Source organism: Siphateles boraxobius, unplaced genomic scaffold, assembly GCF_051911475.1.
Source record: "Siphateles boraxobius isolate OS27281-9 unplaced genomic scaffold, OSU_SipBor_1 18, whole genome shotgun sequence".
Classification (NCBI taxonomy): Eukaryota; Metazoa; Chordata; class Actinopteri; order Cypriniformes; family Leuciscidae; genus Siphateles; species Siphateles boraxobius.
Genome location: NW_027508788.1, coordinates 6,489,480 through 6,514,060, shown reverse-complemented (window position 1 = coordinate 6,514,060; position 24,581 = coordinate 6,489,480). Strand labels below are relative to the sequence as shown.

The window sequence follows — 24,581 nt, the reverse complement described above, 5'->3', positions numbered from 1 at the left end:
TATACATATATATAAGCTCCTTCAGTATTATCAACAGCTATTGCGTTTCTCAGGAGCAATTACCCTCCTCCATTCCCAGTTCCTCCTCTTATCAGCCAGGCATTCTGATTCCCCTTTAATCAGAATAAATTCTCAAATTATGTTGTACATCTACAAAGACAGCATCCATGCTTTCAATAAGGAACTAGGCAAAGCTAGACAGACTTTTTTCTCGAATATTATAAACAGCAATATAAACAACACACGCACTCTTTTTGCTACTGTAGAGTGACGGACAAACCCCCCAAGCCAAATTCCCAGTGAAATGCTCTCAGAGAGCAAGTGCAGTGAGTTTGCTTCTTTCTTCTCTGAGAAAATCAATAATATCAGAAAGGTGATCAGCTCATCCTTGAGTTGCGCTGGGGTCAGACAGATCAGACAACAGCCTGAAAAATAGTCACCATGTCTGATTTCAAAGAAGTTGAAGGCAAAATTTTGGAAGAAACCGTACAGCACCTTAAAACATCAACCTGCGCCCTTGATGCACTTCCCACATCTTTTTTCAAAAATGTGTTACACAGCTTAGAAGCAGATCTCCTAGAAGTGGTAAATTCCTCACTTCTCTCTGGGAGTTTTCCGACCTCCCTGAAAACTGCAGTTGTCAAGCCCCTCCTGAAAAAGAGCAATCTGGATAAGACCATATTAAACAACTATAGACCGATCTCAAATCTTCCTTTCATAGGCAAGATCATTGAAAAAGTTGTCTTCAATCAGCTGAACAAATTCTTAAGCTCGAATGGATTCTTTGACAATTTTCAATCTGGTTTCCGACCGCACCACAGCACAGAGACAGCGCTCATAAAGATAATAAACGATATTTGCTTAAATACTGATACAAGCAAATTATCAGTGCTGGTACTACTCGACCTCAGTGCTGCATTTGACACTGTCGATCACAAAATACTTCTTGACAGGCTGGACAACTGGGTCGGGCTTTCTGGGATAGTCCTAAAATGGTTCAGGTCATACTTAGGAGGCAGAGGTTATTATGTGCGTATTGGAGACCATAAGTCTGAGTGGACACCCATGACATGCGGAGTCCCGCAAGGCTCAATTCTTGCGCCACGCCTATTCAACTTGTACATGCTCCCAATGAGCCAAATAATGAGAAAGAACCAAATCGCTTACCACAGCTATGCAGACGACACATAGCTCTACTTATCCCTATCGCCTAACAATTACAGCCCCATTAACTCTCTGTTCCAATGCATTGATGAAGTAAACAATTGGATATTCCAAAACTTTCTTCAGTTAAACAAAGACAAAACCGAAGTCATTGCGTTTGGAAACAAAGATGAAGTTCTCAAGGTGAACGCATAGCTTCAGTCTAGGGGTCAAACAACTAAAAATCAAGTCAGGAATCTTGGTGTGTCTCTGGAGTCAGACCTTAGTTTCAGTAGTCATGTCAAAGCAATAACTAAATCAGCATACTATCACCTGAAAAATATTGCAAAAATTAGATGCTTTGTTTCCAGTCAAGACTTAGAAAAACTTGTGCATGCTTTCATCACCAGTAGGGTGGATTATTGTAATGGACTCCTCACTGGCCTTCCCAAAAATACCATAAGACAGTTGCAGCTCATACAGAACGCTGCTGCTAGGATTCTGAGCAGAACCAGAAAATATGAACACATCACACCAGTCCTCAGGTCTTTACACTGGCTGCCAGTTACATTTAGGATTGATTTTAAAGTATTATTACTGGTATAAATCATTCAATGGCCTAGGACCTCAATTCATTGCAGATATGCTCACTGAATATAAACCCAACAGATCACTCAGATCATTAGGATCACATCGGCTAGAAATACCAAGGGTTCACTCTAAGCATGGCGAGTCTGCTTTTAGCTATTATGCCAGCTGCAGCTGGAACCAGCTTCCAGAAGAGATCAGATGTGCTCCTACAGTAGTCACATTCAAATCCAGACTCAAAACACATCTGTTTAACTGTGCATTTACTGAATGAGCACTGTGCAACTGTTCGTCCGACTGTTTGTACTGTATTTTATTTTATGTTTTAATTATTCTGATTACTTTTGATTATTTCTGTATTTTATCTTTTATTCTAAACTGTTTTAATTATTCTGATTTCTTCTGATTATTTTAATTTCTTCTATGTAAAGCACTCTGAATTACCATTGTGTATGAAATGTGCTATATAAATAAACTTGCCTTGCCTTGCCTTGCCTTGTACTGTTGTAATCTTTAATTAATGATATCTGCAATACATTCATGTTGGTTCTATTCCGTTTACCCTAAGGGGGGTTATTGTTGCTCTCTCTGCTCTTATCCATGCTAGGCTGCCCAGAACAGAACGGAACCATACCACCAATCCTAACTGTATGCTAATTGCCAATCGTATTTGACGATAGTGGTCCTGACGGAAACAGGGTAAATGAGTAGGCTAGTCATTTAATATTACAAAAACATATACATTAAGGACAGAAACAAGGACTTATACTGTCACAGTGTAGAGATCACAACAAACTTAAAGCTAATTACAGGTCATAAGGTTGCAAAAATGACCAAAACCTCTACTACCGCATGGCGGTAATCTATACACATTCGTCAGTAACATTTTTCAAATGTTCAAGTTATAAGGAAATTCCAGTGTAAATGTATCATGTAGCAGGGCACCACCATTACTCAGAGTTAAATATACAATTAACGTACAAGGAAAAGAGGATTTTTAATATATCACATAAAATGCAGCCTTTATAAAAGAATCACTTGAAATAAATTGAAAACAGTTGAAAACACTTCCCATGTTGCAAACCTAAAATTTCTTTACAGAAATGCTAAACTATATTCTTGTTCTTGGAACAATATGAGAGTTTTGTAATGAGCTATGACAAAATGTTAATTTGGGTTGATCTATTCATTTAATACATGTTCTTACAGCACTAATAAAATAAGGGTTATAGATGGAAAATGTGTATTTCCTAAAAAATAATATCTCAGTGTTTTTATGTAGACCTAGATCGAGGGCACTTAGTTTCCCGAAAAGTCCCCTATACCAAATGAATGGTATAGAACATAAACATGTCTTTTAAATGGATCAATACAGAGGTAAGCAAATGTCTGCTCATTTTCTGTTGCAGATGGGTAGCACAGTCCACCGTGATCCTAATAAACAAAAATAGCAATGTTAACATTAATAAGGAAAAAATACTAAGTGCACCTTTAGGGATAATGATGCACAAGAAGTAAGTTAAGGCACATACGTGAGCAGAAACTTTCAAGATTGTTGTGACCACACTGATCTCTTTTGTATCTGGATCCTTCTGAACGCTGTGAAAAACACATGAATCAGGTGTTTACATTATATATATATATATATATATATATATATATATATATATATATATATATATATATATATTTGTCACATTACTGTGTATTCAAGTCTACTTTTTTTGGTCCCACATTAATGTGAATGTGAAATATAAGAAGAATGCAACATAAAATTCTCACCTGACCATGTCTTTGTACATCATTTTTGCTGTCTCAGTGTAAGGATCAATGACATCCTCATATTGGCAAAGTTCACCCCCTAAGACCATATGCTTGAACAGTCTGAACAAAAACTCCTTCCGATCACTTGGACTGATTATATGATAATTGTCAGAGTCTTCTTCAAGCAAAAGCTGTCAAAAAGCATGTCAAACAACAGAGATCAAAGTTCAAACAAACATTTAGATATAAAATTCAGCTATGTTTGAGAGCACCTAAATGATAAAATAATCCATACCATCCGTAACTCATCAAAGTCAGGGTATATTTCATGGTAACATTTGACAATGTGGCCAGAAGGATGCAAAATTCCATTTAAGTAAATTGGATCGAATATGTCCACTGACACTTTTGTGCATGGAACAACTTCAACATTTACATGTGTGATGTCTCTACCTGTGAATGGGTAAGAACTGAAGCCATTATCAGCCTATATGAAAGGAGATCATAAAAACACTGTGAATTTAATACAAAAGCAATATGCCTTATCATTTGACATTAACATACCCAGCAGTGTCCATGATCCAGAGGAATCAAGTACCTTTAAATTGTTCTTCACACAGGGATCTTGAAAGAAGTTCTATAAAGCAAACTTATATATATTAGCATACACTATATAAAGTTGCTGTGACATTTAAAAGATGAAATTAAAGCGGCACTATGCAGGATTTCTGTTTTTGTCAAACAGCGATCCCTAGAGTAGCTGTAAAGTACTTGTATTTAACGTTACTGTCGTAAATACAACTCGTGCAGAGCGTATCTGCACTCACGGCCTCTGCACTTTATAATAATAGAGTAGCCTACCGCGTTAGGCTTACCTGAGCCTAAATGCCAGATGACACCAATAAAGTGTATCATGTACGTCGCATTATTTCGTAACAATGTCCGTTATGATGTTGTTAGACATGATTATTGCAATTTATCATAATAGTTTGCAAATTGCGCTCATTTACACTATTTACAACATGTAGGCTTATTTATGTCCTGATAATTATGTGAGATATTGACAACTGTTCTCATGATAATCGTAGGAACTTTAACAATGAATGCCTGACTGAGTGGGATTCTTGTCCGGTTCCTCGCGCTGTCAGATTCTCGTTACCTTTTTCTAGACTCTTCCGACCGCGCTTACTTCGTTTTTTTTCGCCATTTTTCGGGGCGAGACAACCACCATTCAACCCGAAAAGAGTCATATAACCATTCCAATCACTCCGAAGCTGTTCAGTTAAGCTAAAAAAAATGCATAGTGCTGCTTTAATGTGTGAATATTTACCCAGGCAAAGTCTTTGCTCCTATAAGGCTGGAAAAATTGGTCAAAATTGAAGGCCTGGGTGGTAATTCGACCCAACATGGACCTAAAAGGCAAATGGAAACATCATTTTTAAAGATTAAAAAAATATTGCAAAGATCAAGCGGACTCAAATTCTTCTTTTAGAATGGGTGATTCACCAATATTTTATAGAGAATATAGAAAAATTAATTATGTAAATTTTACTGTTTTTTTATTTGTAAATGTACTGCTTTATTGCATTTCCCAAATGATATATTCTAAAATAAGTGTATTAAATAATTTTAGTACACATCAGCATAATGCTCCTGATAAATGACTTGTTATTAAAGCATTAACACACAAACCACTGTTATAACATAAAAGCAAGCAGGCTACTCCGTGCATGGTTGGCATGACTGAATGCGCGCAAACTGCGCTCCCTTAATAATTTTTTAAAAGGCTGTCATCAGTTCATCATCGCGATCTCACACATCTCTGTTATTATCAAAGAAGCTGACTGCACAATGAATCTTTCATAATATATACACTTTGTTTGTTATATTTAGAGGATTTGCCAGCTTACAGAATTCAGCTCTGAACAAAAAGTCCGTTTTGAGCAGTGAGGGGGGGCTATGGCGTTATTTTTTAGTCAAAAGTTATGAGCGTGTAAGACGTGCTCACGAGTTCTGACTCTGACTTCCTGTAATGAGAGCTGTCCATCAAGGTACAAAGATGTCCCTATGGTTGTGATTACGATGAAAGTGACCAATCATAAGAGGGTCAGTGCCCTCCTTGGTTTCCGCCCCCAAATTGTCAAAAGTCATGTAGACTCGAGGGAGCAGAAATCAGCTGAGCGAGCAGAAATCCACTGCGCGAGCAAAACAGCACTCCGCGAGCAGAAGCCCGCTGCGCGCGAGCAGGATTCCACTGTACAAGCAGAGTTAACCTATGAGAGTATGCCAGGCGCTCGCTCGCAGCTACCTGTACACCTCTCGGTTGTTGAATTTGTGCGCGAGTACTTTTATCATGCCAGCTGAAGGTTCATTTTTGCGCGTGTGAAATAACATAATGTGCTCGTGCCTCGTGAGCATGTCTTACACGCTCATAACTTTTGAATAAAAAATAACGCCATAGGGGGCTATCTTAAATGCTTCTGATTGGCTACTGCGTTCAAGAAATCAACACATATGTCTGTGATTGGCTACATCGCTCAACGCTGCAAACATGTTATAAAAAGAAACTCTGGCCTGTAAATCATTTCTATTTTGTTTTAGTTGTTCTTGTTGTTTTTCTGCAACAGATGAATAAAAATGTATTAGTTTTTATATGTTTTATTCATAGATATTTTTAGTTTGCGGGAGTCCCGCGAATCGTTTTATTCTCCCGCAATCCGCACACACAGAGTGAGTGCATTACGATTACCGCCCGCGCCCGGCCATCAAATCTCGTCCCGCCGCCGCGCCGCACTCTTTTGCGTTGGGAGTGCACGTATAGATCAAATAATCTAAGCTCTAATGATAATGTTAACTATGTCTGAATTTCCACCACTTCTGTTTTTGAATCAACTGTTGAAATGTAGATTAGACTACTGCTGACGGTGTGTCTCCCTTTCGAGCAATTTACTAGTGTTACCATAGGAACGCTTCGGCCTTTGCCACCCGGAAGAACGTCTATTACTGTTGTGACGTCATGGTGAATTGTCGTATAGTATAATAGTAAGCTGCAGATGTAAAAAATATGTTTTATGAGATAAAGTTATCCCCATTTGCTCCAGGAATGTTGCATTTTAGGTAAACTATCTGATGTAATTCGAAGTGTTGAATTAATTTGAGGTATTCAATGTATTTGTTTATATATTTGCATTTAATTGTTTTATAATGTTGTTTTATTTTATGATTTCCCATGGCATTTTTATTTAGCCGAATGCTCAGCTCTATTATAGCTTTATTTGTGATTTGTTGGAGCAATGTTCTGCTCCTTGTTTTATGTAGCCTATCGTATAGCACGAGTCATGAGTTTCAGTTCAATACTAATCAGCACATTTCTAGTTAGTGACCGACAGATGTTTTATGGATGTAGACGTTTATGCATAATTTCATCCGTTTCTTTTCTGCGCCTTTAAACCATCTATAAAACTATTCATTGACCGATGTGTCTACTGTTCCTCACCGGTAACTCATGATTGTCAGTAAATTCAGTGAAATTGTACCTACAGGGCATATTCTTACCATTTCATCAGGAGGCTTGATATCTTAGGATCTTGCTGAAACGTAAACTTTTTGGTGGAAAGCAGACTGAAGGTGAACGCTTGATCGAATGAAAGTGTCTCTTCCGCCATGCTGCTTGTCTTGTTGTCCACGGGTTTCCGTGACAACTAAAAAGTCGAGCTCATAGGCTAGTAATACGAAAAGACTCAGGAAGGAGGGAAAAAAGGAGAAATAGACAAGTTTTGCCAGACGTCTCAACAACCTTTTTCGATTCAGATGTCGTAAAATGTCTTAATAATTATTTAATTATTTTCCTACACAAATGCAACCTTAAACTTTTCTTCTGACCCTTTTATTATTATACGTTCTGATTCTTTGTTCGCATGATCTGTATTGTATGTTCATGTTCTTGGTCTCAGCAATAATAAATAAATAAAAATGTAGTTTAGTTTAGTAGACTTGCCTTTCAGTAGGCCTAATAAACACATCCTGCGAAATATTCACTGGAGTAAAAAGTGTGACTAGCCCCAGAATCTTCTTTTGTTATTTATTATAATAATATATTCAACATGAACATAAACACTCAGCCTGGTTTTCATGATAATCTTTCTATTTATACAATACAAAAAGTAAGCTAAACCTATTCTAACTGACTTTCAGCTACAGGCAGCATAAAGCTTTTAGTCATGCAGTGCTTAATATAGGCCTATATACAGTAGCATATTGCATACTCAACAGAACTGTCTAATCCCCAACAGATGTGTTCCTTGAAGGGCACTTACTGAAGGACACTGAAACCCTTCTGACCATAACCAAGGTATAAAGAAAAACCTATTTTGCCAATCCAAGTCTTTTAAAGGTAATAGCGTGTTTTCATTCTGTCATGTCCAGGATCTCACAGTGTTTCTGGAAGGAATGTATTTGCGTATGCTGCTCTGGGTCCTGCTGATTCCCTAAGCAGAAACAAGTTTCACATTTCACCATCTGGTTTTCATAGTCGATGCAGGATGTTGTCAAAGTGCAATAAAGCAACAGTGCTTTACAAATGAAACAGAATTGGTCCATAGTCCAGACACTTTTTGTTGAGGTGAGACCAGCTGTTCGTCTTTTTTGTTAGGTTTTCTTTCTCTTTTTTTCTTCTTTTTTTTCATGTGTGTGTCTGAAGTAAAGAGGCAGTCCAGCCCATGCACACGACAGCACTGGAGACAACTGCTTTCTCATTGGAAGGTGCCCATCTTTAAATTTTCACATGTGGGACTGCCACAAAGACCAAAATGATCTGGATTACTTTATTTCTGAATCTTCTTGCATCATCAGCTTTGGTGAGTGTTGGAAACCTTTCCTTTGTTATCATTAAATCTTAAAGTTTTTATTTACCTTGTCATTACGTGGGATACCTGTAATATTTGATAGAATGTGAAGTATTTCAGTCTTATTATAATAAAATGTATGAACTGTTAAAACATCATATGGTACTTACATAACTGCAAGGTAGATAATTCAATTTCATGTAATAATAATAATAATAATTTGTAATATTTTAACAAATATTGTACAAATTATGAGTTCTGCAAATTAATATTTTATATGATGCTCATCTTTCATGAATATGTAATATTATTAATTATATACAATATGAATATTTCATAAAGCGTGGTATATTTTGTTTGTCTTAACAGAATACCAGCGGTACTAATCGCAATGAACCTGTTATATTAACCGAGGAGTCTGAGTACGTCTCTCTTCAAGGTCAAAAAGAATATTATCACAGAGACGCGGGCAAAGACAAGTGCACTATGCCATGTGAAATGACTGCTAAACTAATGCGTGATGAAAAACATTCCTTGTGCAGTAGGTTTCATTTTTTTCTGTATACAGTGTGATGTATTTCCCTTTTCCCACACTTTACATTTAATCCTACTTTGTAAGCCCTTTGATATCTCACTTTCTATTCACTGTTTTGCTTCACAACTCATTGCGGCATAGAGTTTTATGCAGTTTGTGTATCTTAGGTAACCTCCAGCATACCATGATGTCAAATACAAGAAACACTAGGAAACTGATCAGAGATCTCATTGATGAACAGCAGAAGGCTTTGGAATTTCTCTCAAGCCAGGTATTCTAAAATTTCCAAACTTCCAAACCACAAAATCCTCTTCTGCATTCTTAAACATATTGCTCTGATTTCTTTTCTTTTTTTAAAGATAATAGAGCTTATGGCTAAAGTTAACACGCTCAGTTCAGATGTGCAGAGAAGCAACAGTGACATATTTTCCGTGAAGCCCATGGAGTCCCACGGTAAGATAATTAACATGCTGTCAAACTTTCTGCAAAACATTTATCATTTACACATCCTCATAGTGAATTCCTTTTCATTCCGCAGGGAAAGACTGTAGTGATATCAAAGAGACACTAGGTGTCGTTTCTCCAAAAATCCCTAGTGGAATTTATATAATTCAGCCAGAAAACACAGATGTTTCATTTGAGGAAAGTACCTCCTATTAGTTTTGTTTAAAATTTTCCAACCACAGTTTTTTTAATCCGAAAGCAAATCAAAAATGGTTTTATGTTTACATGTGATGAATTAAGTGTCTTTAACTGGCCATCTAGCAGGTGTTCTGTGAGATGGATTACATGGAAGGCGGATGGACAGTAATACAGAGACGGACCGATGGTCTCACTGACTTTAAAAGAACGTGGTCACAGTACTTGGATGGATTTGGACACTTACCAGGTACAGTAGGTCAGTTTATTTGTAAATCAAAAAATTAATGAACAGGCATTGACTTTATATATATATGTTTCTGAAGGTGAACACTGGTTGGGTTTGAGGAAGATCTTCAATATTGTGAGTCAGAGGGACACACGTTTCCAGCTGCACGTGTCCCTGGTCTCGCAAGAGGATTCCACGGCCTATGCTTCATACGACAATTTCTGGCTCGAAGATGAAACTAAATTCTTTGCAATACACCTTGGCAGATATGCTGGTTGTGCAGGTCAGCCAATTGCAAATATTATAAGGGCAATTGGTTGAGACTGAGTTAAGTTATACATAAAAAAAAAAAAAATGTTGGGGTATTTTTTCAATTGTTACACTTGTAGTGTTCCTGGTAAAATTTGCTTCTAAATCTCTCGTTATGCTGAGATTTGCATTTGCCATGTATTGTATTCAATCTTTTTATCAACTTGTTTTCTTTCAAATAGGACAGGGTTTTGTATTCCTTTTTGGAACAGAACTATCGTAGATGTCAGGTACATGTTCCTTTATGGGACTCTCTTTTTATTATTTTAGCTTAGTTCTATAGCTCCGTTTAAAGGGATAGTTCTCCCAAAAATGAAAATTATGTCATCATTTGCTCACCCTCAGGTTGTTCAAATCTGTGTGAACTTCTTTCCCCTGCTGAACACAAAAGAAGATATTTTGAAGAATTTCAGTAACCAAATAGTTAATGGGCCCCATTAGTATGATTTTTTTTATTTATTTAAAATGTTCTTCTGTGTTCAGGAGAAGAGAGAAATTCATACAGGTTTCCCACCGCCTTGTTCACTCGGATGTACGTCACTGCTTACGTTGCAACGGCCTAAGCCCTTGATCACTTGTGGGTAAATTAAGTGCTAGCACTGGAAGTTGCTGTTGTGGAGTCACAATCTTGTTGCATTGTGGTCTATGGATCTGTCTGAATTGTACAAGACCCACTACCTTGGTCAAATTCGAGGGGTGATTGTGAGTTTATGTCTAAAAGTGGAGTTAAATGCACTCTTAAGATGATGATACACAGGGCAACTTTTTTAGCAATGTTGCTGGGCAATGTTGCCGTCAACGGGCAACCAGATGAGATAGAGGCCCTACGACCGATCTAAATGATCCAGATAGAAATTTATTGCCCATTTTCAATGGGAAAGTGCCAAGCAACAATCGCTCGACAAGATTGCCCAGCAACATTGCTCAAAAAGTTGCCCTGTGTATCATTACCTTTAGTTCTTTAGTATCCTGGTTGAAATGAAAATTATGAGTTATTACAATGAAGGAGATTGGTTTAATCATCAGAAACTCAAAATATTATGTTATCTGAACCACATGAAGTATCTAAGTTGATTAGACGAAAGAAAAAAAGTTGTGATTAATCATGAAAATACCTTTATATATAGTATGTTTTACAGTGTGTGTTCCTGTTTCTTGTGTTTGTTTCCTGTCCATATTTGACCTACACTCTTAAAGATAAAGGTTATTTATTGGCAACGATGGTTCCATGAAGAAAATTTACATGCTAAACTTTTCCATTCCACAGAAGGTTCTTTACTGTAAAACTATTGTTTCAAGCTCAAATCAATGAGGCATATGATCAATCAGTTCCAAAAAGAAATACAAAACCAGTGCTAATTGAAAGAAAACAAGTTGACAAAAAGATTGAATCATTGATAATGTATCTTAATAAAATAATAAAATCTCATAATGAGAGATTTACAAGCAATTTAAAAGTCCTGTCATTTTTGACATGGAACAGCTACTGGTAAAGTATTTTCAACACAGCTCAAGGATTAAATATGTAATGTGTAATATCTCTCTCTCTCTCTCTCTCTCTCTCTGAAGGTGATGCTTTTCGGGGATATGACCAAGACCAGAATCAAGATACGGCCCCTTTCAGTACCTCTGATGTTGACAACGACGGTTGTTCTCCATTCTGCACGTTTGCTGATAAAGCTGTTGAGAGCTGCAGTGAGAACCAGAACAACACTGGATGGTGGTTTAACCAGTGTGGCAAGGCCAATTTGAATGGCTCACCACTCGACCAAGACCTCTCCACCCAGTCACATATCCACTGGGACACCTGGACCAAAAATGGCACGCTTGTCAAAATCAAATCAGTGACTATGAAGATCAGGAGAGTTGAGATCCCGAATTCCAAATAAATCCATGAGGATTCTGAAGATGATGTATTAAAATGGAATAGCAATAAACCTTTGAGCATTGAGATTTAGTCCAACGTGCCTTTTAATCCTGGGTCAAAGCCCAAAATATTCATACGAATCTTTTCATTGTTATGAATAAAGGGAATTGTGTTATTACTAAAATGTTTTATCTACATAGAACACATACTAGATTAAACCAAATAATTCAGTCTGAAAGAAACTGTCAAACTATCAGCACTTGAAATTCCCTAACCCTTTTTTTAATTGACTGTTGTAGTTTGCATGAGACAGTAGATTGTATTCAAAACACTCAAAGCCTGTCTAGAGTAAGCAGGGTATGATTTGTGTCCATGTTACAGGTTTAATGATATTTATTAAATTGGAATCAAAACAACTGGACTGATTTTTACGATATATTACAACAATTATCTATTTTATATTACAGTTTATTCAAAATCAAATGACAAAAAATTCAGAAGAAAAGAAAAACGTAAAAAAAAAACCTCCCCCAGTTTATCCCATTAAAAAAAATCTTCAAGTGTAATTCAAGTTTCAATTTTACTTTACAGGTCTGTTTTTTCCACTGAACCTGATAGCTGTGACTGTTGGAGTCTGAAAGGGTCACGTAATTAACAATAGGCACAGATGAAATGCTCAAAAATGCATGTTGTCTGATGACTGTGTAATGCCGACTGAGTCGATCAGGCAAATTAAGACAAATACCAATCCTGTTATAAAGTATATATTCATCTTCAAGCACACAGAGGAGGGTGATCTTTCATGAGGGATGCTGCGAAAGCAAAAGAAACATGAATACTTGTAGCTACACAACACGCAACTGACAGAGCAGGATGTAGTGGGGAATGATCAGTACCTTGTTTCACAGTAAGAAACCATTTTTACACAGCTAATTTTAACTTCTAATTCCTTTTCTGGGAATTAAAAGATCGAAAAATATAAGTTTTGAAAAAAGGAAGAGTTCAATTAGAAATTCCTGTAGAAATTTCGTAGAAGGTCTCAGAAAACAATCACTTCGGAATAAGGTAAAAAGAAAAAAGGAAGGACATAGGAAGACCTAAACAAAAGTGCAATTGGTTTGCTTAATATTAATTAACATCCCTAAAGCACAGGGGTGGACAATAACAAATAAAGTACTGCAGCATAGGTGCATTTTTCATGTATGCTTTAATTTATTACAATATTTTTATTTTTACAAATTCTTTTCATTCCAAAGCATAATATTTTACTTTTTAATTCAAAACAAAGACAGCCAGCCTATAGGTATTAGGTGAATAAAGTGTGAATGTAAAGTAATGTGAAAATGATGGTCACATTGTACCAATCCCACATTGTTCTCATCTTGAAGATATAGAAATACATAAAAATTAAAAATGTTATTAAAGGATTCCACAAGCACTTTCCTCCTCTTGAATTGGTGTTCCTTGCTTTTTTGGGTGTATTTCATCAATGAATTTGATTCGTTTTGGATCCCAAACACAGTCTTCCTCAAGACCGCTTGGCACCATACCACAGTTTGGAGGGCACCAAGCAGTGTCATACCCATGATCATGCCAGGTTTTCTGCAATGGATGACCTTTATGATTAATCTTTTTCACTCTCCCAACATTGACATTCACTCTCACAATCACTCTCTGGTTCATAGGTAGATCTAAAGGGTATCTGGAGGCCTTCTCTAGATCTCGGCTGAGGTAGACGCCACGTCCGAGCATGCCATCATCAGACTGACGGAAACCACCCTTAGCAATGTTTTGCGCAGCCTCCCTTGATGTGCCATGATACATTATGTAAACTTTGCCTGCCTCTGGAGCCGTATAGCTCTCAAGACATGGTGGAGCAGCTGGACCCAAATCATCTTCTACCCACATGTTTGCACCTGAACCACAGATAATCGTATGCATACTATATTAGTTGAAGCAGAAGATTACCATGATGAGTACTTAAATAAAAATGAGAGATAAAATGACAACTATACTATAAAATGTGAGAAATGCTTTATATGTACACAAACGCATTTTATATATATATATATATTAATTTTATATTTTAACACAAGTGGTAACTTACCTCTGATGTTGCTTCTAACACTGAATGTAGACCTTCTGAAAGTAGGTTCATGAACAGCGCATGCTTTTTAAAAACCGCATGCTTTTTCAGGGTGTGTCCCCAACGGAGCTTTCAGTTTCTCTTTATCTTGGTAAACTATTTTATAAATGATTACATACATGTACAATGATTATATACATGTATATATGGACTTTGTGTAACCCAGTAAGGGTTATTATTTAGTTCATAAACATTATATATATATATATATATATATATATATATATATATATACATATATACATATATATATATACACATATACACATAGACATATATATATATATATATTCACACATACATATATTTTATTATTTTTCCCCTTTTTTTTTAATAAATCCTGTTGATAACTTCTTTAAACTTACCTTTTGTGTTGATTGAGGTTTTTTCTCTGCTGGGTTAATTTCCATTCAGTATAAGCATATTACTATAAGAGTATAGATATATTTAATCTGGGTTACTGTAGTCAACTTGGGTAATGAGGGACATTAATATAAAATCAAGAGACATTGCTAGAACCTGGGTTAAGGGTAGGGGGCGCTACATTTGTAAAATATATTGCTTTAAATTCTGAAAGATTTAATTTGACCATTTTGTAAAAGCATGTTGTTTATTTGTTTTCTCCAAAAGCAAAAAAAAAAAAAAAAAAACATGCTATGATTCTTGAAAAAATATTCTGCCTCAGAGCAAATAATGAGGTAAATGAGATAAAGTTTATAAAAAGTAATACAAAATAAAATATGAACTTATTTTATTTAGCAATTTTTATTTAAAAACAAAAAATAGTCACATTGTGATATGAGGTGACTCTGTTGTGAGAGTTATGAAGTCACAATTACTAGTCACTTTGCAAGATTAAAAGTTGCAGTTACCGAAACAAAGTTGCAGGCAGTTGCGAAATACAAATTCACATTGTTGGATGTACTGAAATAAGTTTCCTTATAATACAAAATAAGGTGAATTTAGGTTGATTGGGGCACTTAAATTATAGCTATGATGAAAAACACTCAATAGACAGTAGAGCGCAAAGAACAGGTAATGTGTCATGAGCTCTACTTTTACATGACCCAGCACAAAAAAAGGCAAATAGCTCTGTCGGAATTGACGTGGGTGGCCTGTTGTTTGTCCTGAATCATTGGCAGGACAGAGATAATTAACACGCTTAAAATAAGCTGCGTAGTGTGTGGGCCGATATTAGCATCACTGTCCTTAGGTAAATATGTCAGTCGTTATGTGTGTATATGATAAAACATCTGTACTATGTCTATTTAGAGCAAAGAATCCTGCCAAATTTTGTCCTGCCAAAGACTAAACAAAAAATCCAGCTCTGCTGAAGCATTTCGTGAGCAGGACCTTGCCCTGGGCCTTTGTGGGAGTCACGGTGAGAGAGTGGAGGGAACAGATAACAACATGATACGAGCACAGGAATTTGGTATTTTTTTGGTATTGCACAAAAAGGATTATTATTTTAAAGGAGACATGTCCTGTATTTTAAAGGAGTATTGTCCTCGCTCAGACATAAAACTCTCAATGTTTAGAATGCAAAGCTTCCTCCTTACTCTACACAGAACCCACCAACTCATTTACGGGAAAATGAGCTCTGCAAAAATGGCTCATTCTGAAATCATCATGGTTATGATGACACAACCAACACATTCAAGGGCATCATAAACCTATTATTTTTATTTTTGGATGGGGCACCCATCACAATTTTGCCTCACTTCTATCCTTGATATGAGCAGGAAACATTTCAAAAACATATCTTCTAAGTGTAAGGTATGTTAGACTAGTGATAAACGTTTTCATTTAGATAATTTACATGAAGACAGAATTTAAATTTTAAAGCAAATGATCTACAGAATATGAGACTTGATTGGACTTTCATTTTAGACATGAACAGGTGATTTATCTTTTATTTGAACTTATTTAAATTATTAAATAATTTTTGTGATGGTAAATCTGAATTTTCAGCAGCTATTACTCCAGTCTTCAGTGAAATTGCATTTAAAATCCACTTGATTAAGTTATGAATATGCATGACTAACATATGACCACATCATTTAAAATTTGCATATAGAATTCTAAACGTTACAAAAGCAGAAACAGCCTCCACAACTTTTAGGATCAGAGGGTGAAATGGTTATGTGAAAAAATACATTTTGTTTTGGTGCAAGACACCAGGTTGAAAGTTGACTTTAGTGGGGAAAAAATACCACAAAATCTATAATATATTCTCTTTCAGATGATTTACAGACTTTAAATTTTAGACTTTAAAAAGATGTTTTAATAATAACGACAAATAAAAATGTTATCCAACCATTTATTAGAGAAAATAATGTTCCATTACCACTTAACAATAAGGTTTCATTTGTTAACACTAGTTAACTACATTAGTTAACATATTAAGAATGAACAGCATTTCTTAATTTTAGTTAATCTTAACTGCAACAATTACTAATAGATCAAAGGTTATATATTTTTTTTAACATAATAGTTAGTGCAATGTGAACTAACATGAACATTTTTTTTAACTTACATTAGCAAAGATTAATAAATGCTGTTTAGTTTTTTTATATTATATTTATTTATTTAGTTTAGTTATAAATATTATAAATATTTAGTTTAGTTTTAGTTTATGTTAGTTAATGCAATAATGTTTGTGTCACTAATGTTTCATTCCTGGCACAGAAACGGTCTGCAAAATCGTATTGCAGCAAGCCTTGGGCCGAGGGCAGTTAGTTAGCATGTCCTTGAAAATAATAAAAAGTAGTCTAAAAACAGATAGTCATCAGTATCAGGGCCTATCAACATGAGAATAGAAACAAGACAGTGGCTTCCCATGACCCACTGTCTGGGTTACCTTTTGACCCATTGGTTTGGCTCAAATACTTAGATTTTAGATTTTTGTGGCCAGTTGACCACTTCAGCACGTACACATTTAGTCATGTGGTTATACTGTACACACACACACACACACACACACACACACACACACACACACACACACACACACACACACACACACACACACACACAGATGTAAGACTGTGGGAGAAAGAATGCCAGAGAGATGCAAAATAAAGAGAATCAAAAGTGTGATGTCGCCGCTGAATGTTCATGACGATTGGTCAGTCTGGAATTCCATTGAAGACATTTCCCACAGTTTACAGAGAGCTGGATGTTCGTAAGGAACACACAGGATGTAGAGGTTTATTGGGAATGCTGAAATAGACCCAAAGGGATTCTACATGCACTGAAAGCAGATTTGAATCATGGCTCCTAATACAAACAGAGAGGAATATACAGAGACAGAGTTTTTTTGAAAGGTGAGGGATTTGCACATGGCATTTCTGCCATTTTCTTACGATTCTTCATACTGAAAATGTTACTAATCAAGAAAATTAAAGGATTATGTTATCTGTCTAATGTTGAAATTAGGACTAAATGCTTTCAATTTCATTCAGTTTGACCAAATAAACCGAGCAAGGGAAAAAATATTCATGTGAAGTTTTTGTAAACCAGCATGAAGATTGTTACATTCCTCATTAGTAGCCAATGAAAAAGAACAGTTAGAATTCCTCTGTGCTCTGCACAATCTCAAGACTTAAGCGGGAACATAACAAAGGCTGTAGAGGATGGTGACTTGCCAGTGTGTAGCGCACACTCAATCACTCACAGCTGGATGTTTGGATAACAGGATTGTGCTTTGGTGTTTTCACATTTAAGACGTGAACTGCCTCAGTTGAAAGTATGAATCAAAGGAGACCTGTTCTGGAGGATAAAAATCAATCAAAGTATCACACAATTGAAAAGAGGAACAGAAGTAAAGACAATCTACTAATGAACGAAGACTTTGGCGAGGACTCTTACGGCAGTTATGGACACTACCATGGGTGAGTTGGTCAAGATTCTGTGTATACGTACTGTATGTTTAATTGGCATCGCCTTCTGAGATAAATGTATCTCAATGTCCTGACCGGAAATGTCAATCATTTCAGTGTAATATTTGTGTATTGGTTTGCTCGTTTAAAATGTCAGTTTACATTAAACAGACTCATTAGAATCTAGCAGTGTCAGTTCAAAAGTTTAGCATACAAGTCATTGGCATGAATGAATGTAAGTAACATGTTTAGCACTGCTATGACTATTAAACAATTTATGTGAATATTTGTATGAATAAATTAATTATAGCCTATTACTGTAAACAAACGCCAACATAATTTTACATAGACCTAATTTGTGTTATTCAGTGGCATACTGAATAGCAGTCCTTCGTTGCTAAATACATTCTAATATATATACTTTTTTGGTATATTTTTCATCGTAGAGAGAACCTGGGCCGACAGGCGCTACCCAAGAGCCGAAGGCAGGCGGTGCGAGGGGCAGCTTACATGTTCAATGCCCATCCTAACAGTCTAACGCCTGTGGAGGAACGTTTCCTTGATGCCGCCGAGTATGGAAACATACCTGTCGTTCGCAGGATGCTTGAGGAGATCCCTGAGCTGGATGTTAACTGTGTGGACTACATGGGCCAGAATGCATTGCAGTTGGCAGTGGCAAACGAACACTTAGAGGTAACAGAGCTCCTGTTAAATAAAGACAACCTGTCGCGTATTGGGGACGCACTACTGTTGGCCATCAGCAAAGGTTACACCAGGATTGTCGAGGCCATTTTGAGCCACAAAGCTTTCGCCGACTACAAGAGACTTACAGCGAGTCCCAGTCAGGCTTCGATGCACGATGACTTTTTTGCTTATGATGAAGATGGCACGCGCTTTTCTCATGACGTCACTCCAATCATTCTAGCATCTCACTGTCACGAATATGAGATCGTGCACATTCTTCTGGGAAAGGGTGCTCGCATTGAGCAGCCACATGATTACTTTTGTGCCTGCGACACCTGCAATTACCATCAAAAGTACGATTCTTTTTGCCACTCCCGCTCGCGTATCAATGCCTACAGGGGATTGGCCAGTCCAGCGTACCTCTCTCTGTCCAATGAGGATCCTGTGCTGGCAGCTCTGGAGCTCAGCAATGAGCTCGCCTCTTTGGCCAATATTGAAAAGGAATTTAAGGTATAGCAATAAATCCTAGTCACAGCCAAAACTGTTCTAAAGAGATAGTTCTCTCTAAAAAAATTAATGTGATTATTTACTCATTTTGAAGCAAAGCTGAAGAATGTACTGGCAATTGTTTTCCATGTAAATAAAGTGAAAGTGAGCAAAATAGCAGAGGTGGACAAACTTATTAAGTAATATTTTGTTGTGCTTTAAAGAAGTACACTTATTTTGATGTGTTGACTAACATACTAAAGCCCATGTAAAGTAGCCTACTTGATTATAACTTAACTGTAGTGTTATTTGGTATTTTGGTATTATTACTCGATATTTACGTCTATTTTAAATATACTGAATTGCAATTTCATCACAAATGTCCAATAAAATATATTTAAATACATGACATACAAGTTTCAATAGAAATGACATTAAAGCATATTTTAGTTAACCAGAAATGCTTGAAATTAAATAGAAAGTCTTACTTAAGTGGGTCAAAAAAGCAGCTATTTTTTCAGACAATTGCATTTAATATAAATGTAAACTATAATACATTTTCATTTAATAGCAATTAACTTGTAGTTAAGTGTCTGAAAACGATTCACACTTAAGTACAGTATATTAATTTAAAGTATTATTTCTGTAATAAGTACTCTGTTTGAAAGTATCGTAAAGTGTACTTCTTTATTTTTCACAAGGTCAGGCTGAAATTTAAGTCATTATTTACTGAAAATTTAAATTGTGGCAGCAGTTTTGACAATTGTGTGTCATGTGACCAATCGCCATGATGCTTATTAGAATATCGAAAAGTACACATGAGATTTGACAACTACAGTGAAGGAAAAGATAACCAATTCAATTTGTTCACCCATAAATCAAACATATAGGATCATAAGACTTGGAATATAGAACACAAGTTGAACGGACTCATGATTGTTTTAAACTGGTTTATTGTCATTTTGGAGCTCAACGGCCATTACATTCTTCAACGTTTCTTTTTGTGTGTTCCACAGATGAATTCTCACAGAATTTTCATTTAGGGTGAACGATTGCATTTTCTTTGTAATGACTATCTTTCTCAGAATGAATATAGGAAACTTTCTATGCAATGCAAAGACTTTGTCGTGGGGCTTCTGGACCTGTGTCGGAGCACAGAGGAAGTGGAGGCCATTCTGAACGGCGAAGAGGATGAGACTTTAGAACTGCCCAGCCGACCAAGTCTCATTCGCTTAAAACTCGCAATAAAGTACGAACTGAAAAAGGTAAATACATAAAAAACAGAAACCTTATAATCTGCCTTCCAATTCTATTGTAAAACACTTATGTTTAATCAATTTGTCCCAAACAGTTTGTGGCCCATCCTAACTGTCAACAACAGCTCTTATCGATATGGTACGAAAACCTTCCCGGGCTCAGGCAGCAGACCACAGCCATTAAGTTTCTAGTGGTTTTAGGTGTTGCAATGGGACTCCCCTTTCTAGCTATGGTGTATTGGATAGCACCATGCAGCAAGGTAAGTGTATGTTCAAACAAAAGTATGCTGGTTGAAAACCAGATGTATTGGATAGCAAACATACAGTACATGTCTGAAGAATAAAGCAAAGGGTTTAACATATAAATCATCCACTGAAATCTTTACTCAGAAAGACTGTTCCCATGGTTGTAAATTATAGCAGTGCTTAAAATATCCACCGTATCCTATGAGTCATAATAATGTTGATAAGCATATCAGGCTGATAAGCAGTAATGTATGTATAATGTATAAGCAGTATAAGCACGTGAAGTCCTGTGTTTATCACACCACAATCAGTAAAAAATGCTGTTACCAACAGATGGGAAAGATCATGCGTGGCCCTTTCCTTAAGTTTGTGGCACACGCTGCCTCCTTCACTATTTTCCTTGGCCTTTTGGTCATGAACGCCGCAGACCGCTTTGATGGGACAAAGCTGCTTCCAAATATGACCATTCATGACTATCCGACGCAGCTGTTTCGTATGAAAACAACTCCCTTTACGTGGATGGAAATGCTCATCATTTCCTGGGTCATAGGTTTGTTTCTGACTGATTTTTAACTTGTCAAAGGTTACTACTCTACTACAATCTGAATTTAGAGAACGAAATGTACAGTTCATTTCCATGTCCTAGGACAAACATTCATTTCTATGTTTTAATGTCCTTCTCTCAGGGATGATTTGGGCTGAGTGTAAGGAGATCTGGTCTCAAGGTCCAAGAGAATATCTGCTTGAGCCTTGGAATATGCTAGACTTTGGAATGTTGGCCATTTTTGTGGCATCCTTCATCTCAAGGATAATGGCTTTCTGGCATGCATGTGAAGCACAACGCTATGTTGATGAGCACTACACAGATTTAACCAATGTAACTTTGCCCCTCGAGGTGGGATACTACCAGTTGGGTGAGTGACTGTCCTCTCAAGTCAGGCAAGATTTTGTTTCCCACAAAATTACAATGTCATACAACAAGCGTTCTGAAAAAATTATCTTTTTTTATCCCAGCTCGGATCGACTGGCTCCCGTCTGATCCTCAGTTAGTTTCAGAGGGCTTGTACGCCATCGCAGTGGTCCTGAGCTTTTCTCGAATTGCGTACATCCTGCCAGCGAATGAGAGCTTTGGACCACTGCAGATATCTTTGGGACGAACTGTGAAGGACATCTTCAAGTTCATGGTTATCTTCATCCTAGTCTTTCTGGCTTTCATGATTGGAATGTTCAACCTCTACTCATATTATCGGGGTGCTAAACAGAATGAAGCTTTCACAACGTGAGTAAAAATATATATTTTAAAGTATATTCAGATAAAAATCAGTTATTTTAAATTGTAATAATATTTTTGATCAAATAAATGCAGCCTTCTTTCAAACACCTTTAAAAATCTTACCGACCTCAAAAGTTTGAACGGTATTGTGTAACATATCAAACATGTTGAAGTTGGCGAAATTAACGCATCTCTTATGAAAATAGGAAATGTTCCTTAGTTTAAACGTCCATCAATCCATATCTTCTTTATCTTTGTAGTGTAGAAGAAAGCTTCAAAACACTGTTTTGGGCAATATTTGGCCTTTCCGAGGTCAGATCAGTAATCGTGAACAATGGACACAAGTTCATCGAGAACATTGGCTATGTTCTCTATGGAGTTTACAATGTCACAGTGGTCATCGTCCTACTCAACATGCTCATTGCCATGATCAACAGTTCATTTCAGGAGATTGAGGTACTTTATGTCTTCTCAGTTTAACTTCTTCATATTGCTTTCTAAGAGCTGCTGACATTATAAATCTTTGTGCAGTGGACCAAATGGGATCTGTAAATCTCTGTTTAAGACTTTGTGCTGATGAAGCACTCCAGTGAAGAGGTTTTTGCATATTATGGGAAAAAAACGTTATCTCTTTTCTCTTCAGGATGGGATAATTAGTTTGACTGCTTAGTTTTAATTGAATTAAACCATTTTATTCACACATCTCTTTCCTCTGCTTATCTGTGTTGATTTATTTGTCGCTTTAAGCATTCAAAACATTAGTTTTATCCTGGCATTTTATTCAGACATCTCTTTCCTCTGCTTATCTGTGTTGATTTATTTGTCGCTTTAAGCATTCAAAACATTAGTTTTATCCTGGCATTTTATTCCGACATCTCTTTCTTCTGCATATCTGTGTTGATTTATTTGTCGCTTTAAGCATTCAAAACATGTTATCCTGGCATCTTGCAGGATGATGCAGATGTGGAGTGGAAGTTTGCCCGGGCCAAGCTGTGGTTCACCTACTTTGAGGAGGGCAGGACTCTCCCTGTGCCTTTTAACTTGGTTCCCAGTCCCAAGTCTGTTCTAGGTCTGGTGATGGGGGCTAAGAGTCTCCTGAGGGAGATTTTTGACCGACACAAAGCCATCATGAAGGGGTCTGAGCTCAGTGAGGTGAGTCAAAATCCCTTCTGATTCTGCATCAGAGTAAACAAAGTAGTTCTGTCAATTTGTATCATTCATTTACAATCACAATAAACTACTCCATTTATGTTGCTCTTGTGATTTGTTGGATTAAGTTGGGACAGAGCAAAACCTGCAGGGACAAGAATCTTCCTGGCTCCAGTCGATATCAGGCATGTTTACTTTTTTTTCATACACTGAATATTTATAATAGATCTGAATATGGTTCAGATTTGCTCTTTGCACTTGAATTTGTGATTGAACTTACTGCATTTGATCTGTACAGAAAATTATGAAGCGTCTCGTTAAGCGATACATCATCAAAGCTCAAAATGACAAAGAATGTGATGAAGTCAATGAGGGTGAGTGTGTGTATTTAACCCTTCAGTATAGTAATACTATTTTTTTTTTGTTACACATGGTCACTATCAACTCAATGGTCACTTAATTAATGGTTAGAGCAAAAAAAAAGTATCTATCTGAAAAAAAAGAAGAGAAAAGGGAAAAGACTACTTTTCTCTCCCACTGAAAAAAATAACAGCAAAGGGGTTCGTAACAACATGATTGTGAGGGAATAGGGATTTTTTTTAGAAATATTTGGGTGAAATACGTTTTATGATTTTTTTTTTTTTTATAATTCAGACTGCTTTGTTACAGGTGAACTGAAGGAGATTAAGCAGGACATTTCAAGCCTTCGTTATGAGTTGCTGGAGGAAAAGTCAAACAACATGGAGGAGCTGGCGAAGCTAGTGAGGACAATTGAAACGAATCTCTCTCAGGACTGCTTGATACTTAAGTCTAACTGAGGAAGTCAGACAACAGTGTTTTTTTTTATTTTTTACAGAAGCATATTTTCGACTATTTATTGAGCAATACAATTTGCACAATTACTACATGTGGTTTCACATGATTCTCTACCTTGGCCTGCTGGTTTAACAGAGAACAGCTATTGATCTTTCTGTGACTGTGAAGAAGTGATATTCTGTGTTTTTGTTCTGGTGATACATTACTGAACAAAAATTATTTGTATGATACATATTCACAATTTACTGTTAAGATAGGCCTACTATATATATATATATATATATATATATATATATATATATATATATATATACTGTATATATATATATATATATATATATACACACACACACACAAACACACTTGCGTGGACTTAGACCTAAGAAAGTACTGGGTAACTACAATGGTAGGTTCTGGGTTAGTACCTAGTTATTGTAATTATTATAATAAGTACGTAGTATGTACATGGGGAACAGGACTGTAAAATAAGGTGTTACCCAATGTTGCTGAAAATTACCTCTAATGACAAATGTGATCACATTATCAGATATATCAACATAATTTTCACTCAATTACATAGACATGGTTTCACAGACAGGGCTTAAATTAAGCCAGGATTAGGCCTTAGTTCAATTAGGACATTTAAGAAGCTTTTATAAATTTGCCTTAGAAAAGAAAAAAACATTACTGGTGTGCATCTTGACTCTTGAGACAAAACAATGGCAC

The 24,581-nt window shown here is 36.4% G+C and overlaps 4 protein-coding genes across 5 annotated transcripts in view; 3 read left to right on the top strand and 1 right to left on the bottom strand.

Moving 5' to 3' along the window:
- Positions 1-2,433: 2,433 nt before the first annotated feature.
- cfap300 (cilia and flagella associated protein 300) lies at positions 2,434-7,185 on the bottom strand. Its single transcript, XM_077232703.1, has 7 exons — positions 7,051-7,185; positions 4,826-4,907; positions 4,060-4,132; positions 3,791-3,948; positions 3,514-3,686; positions 3,264-3,330; positions 2,434-3,165 (listed from the first exon to the last, which is right to left on the bottom strand). Exons 1-7 carry the CDS (start codon positions 7,158-7,160, stop codon positions 3,031-3,033), a joined length of 798 nt encoding a protein of 265 aa, XP_077088818.1. The 5' UTR covers positions 7,161-7,185; the 3' UTR covers positions 2,434-3,030.
- Positions 7,186-7,920: 735 nt separating this feature from the next.
- Positions 7,921-12,334, top strand: angptl5 (angiopoietin-like 5). 2 transcript variants are annotated; one of them, XM_077233115.1, is made up of 8 exons: positions 7,921-8,351; positions 8,709-8,880; positions 9,042-9,145; positions 9,234-9,327; positions 9,413-9,517; positions 9,644-9,763; positions 9,840-10,025; positions 11,621-12,334. In XM_077233115.1, the coding sequence occupies exons 1-8, from the start codon at positions 8,304-8,306 to the stop codon at positions 11,938-11,940; spliced, it is 1,149 nt and encodes a 382-aa protein (XP_077089230.1). In that variant the 5' UTR covers positions 7,921-8,303; the 3' UTR covers positions 11,941-12,334. The 2 variants fall into 2 exon arrangements, with proteins under 2 accessions (XP_077089230.1, XP_077089231.1); XM_077233116.1 differs by having other exon boundaries at positions 8,176-8,346; positions 8,707-8,880.
- LOC143740943 (uncharacterized) overlaps positions 11,473-24,581 on the top strand; it is a 77,268-nt gene continuing 64,159 nt past the window's right edge. The window contains exon 1 of the mRNA XM_077233124.1: positions 11,473-11,494. Within this exon, the coding sequence (XP_077089239.1) occupies positions 11,483-11,494 (12 nt within the window). The 5' untranslated portion in view covers positions 11,473-11,482. The remainder of the gene's footprint in view (positions 11,495-24,581) is intronic.
- trpc6a (transient receptor potential cation channel, subfamily C, member 6a) lies at positions 17,231-24,135 on the top strand. The gene is made up of 12 exons (XM_077233099.1): positions 17,231-17,957; positions 18,392-19,139; positions 20,201-20,380; positions 20,467-20,631; positions 20,951-21,167; positions 21,304-21,531; positions 21,632-21,896; positions 22,151-22,346; positions 22,842-23,042; positions 23,168-23,224; positions 23,338-23,413; positions 23,709-24,135. Exons 1-12 carry the CDS (start codon positions 17,815-17,817, stop codon positions 23,855-23,857), a joined length of 2,625 nt encoding a protein of 874 aa, XP_077089214.1. The 5' UTR covers positions 17,231-17,814; the 3' UTR covers positions 23,858-24,135.

Coding starts and splice junctions, on each gene's coding strand:
- trpc6a (XM_077233099.1), top strand. CDS start 17,815: ATGAATCAAAGGAGACCTGTTCTGGAGGATAAAAATCAATCAAAGTAT. Junction 21,168..21,303: donor CATCATTTCCTGGGTCATAG/GTTTGTTTCTGA, acceptor TCCTTCTCTCAG/GGATGATTTGGGCTGAGTGT. Junction 22,347..22,841: donor GTTCATTTCAGGAGATTGAG/GTACTTTATGTC, acceptor GGCATCTTGCAG/GATGATGCAGATGTGGAGTG.
- cfap300 (XM_077232703.1), bottom strand. CDS start 7,160: ATGGCGGAAGAGACACTTTCATTCGATCAAGCGTTCACCTTCAGTCTG. Junction 4,133..4,825: donor GGAGCAAAGACTTTGCCTGG/GTAAATATTCAC, acceptor TTTGCTTTATAG/AACTTCTTTCAAGATCCCTG. Junction 3,166..3,263: donor TCTTGAAAGTTTCTGCTCAC/GTATGTGCCTTA, acceptor TTTGTTTATTAG/GATCACGGTGGACTGTGCTA.
- angptl5 (XM_077233115.1), top strand. CDS start 8,304: ATGATCTGGATTACTTTATTTCTGAATCTTCTTGCATCATCAGCTTTG. Junction 9,518..9,643: donor CACAGATGTTTCATTTGAGG/AAAGTACCTCCT, acceptor CCATCTAGCAGG/TGTTCTGTGAGATGGATTAC. Junction 9,764..9,839: donor TGGATTTGGACACTTACCAG/GTACAGTAGGTC, acceptor ATGTTTCTGAAG/GTGAACACTGGTTGGGTTTG.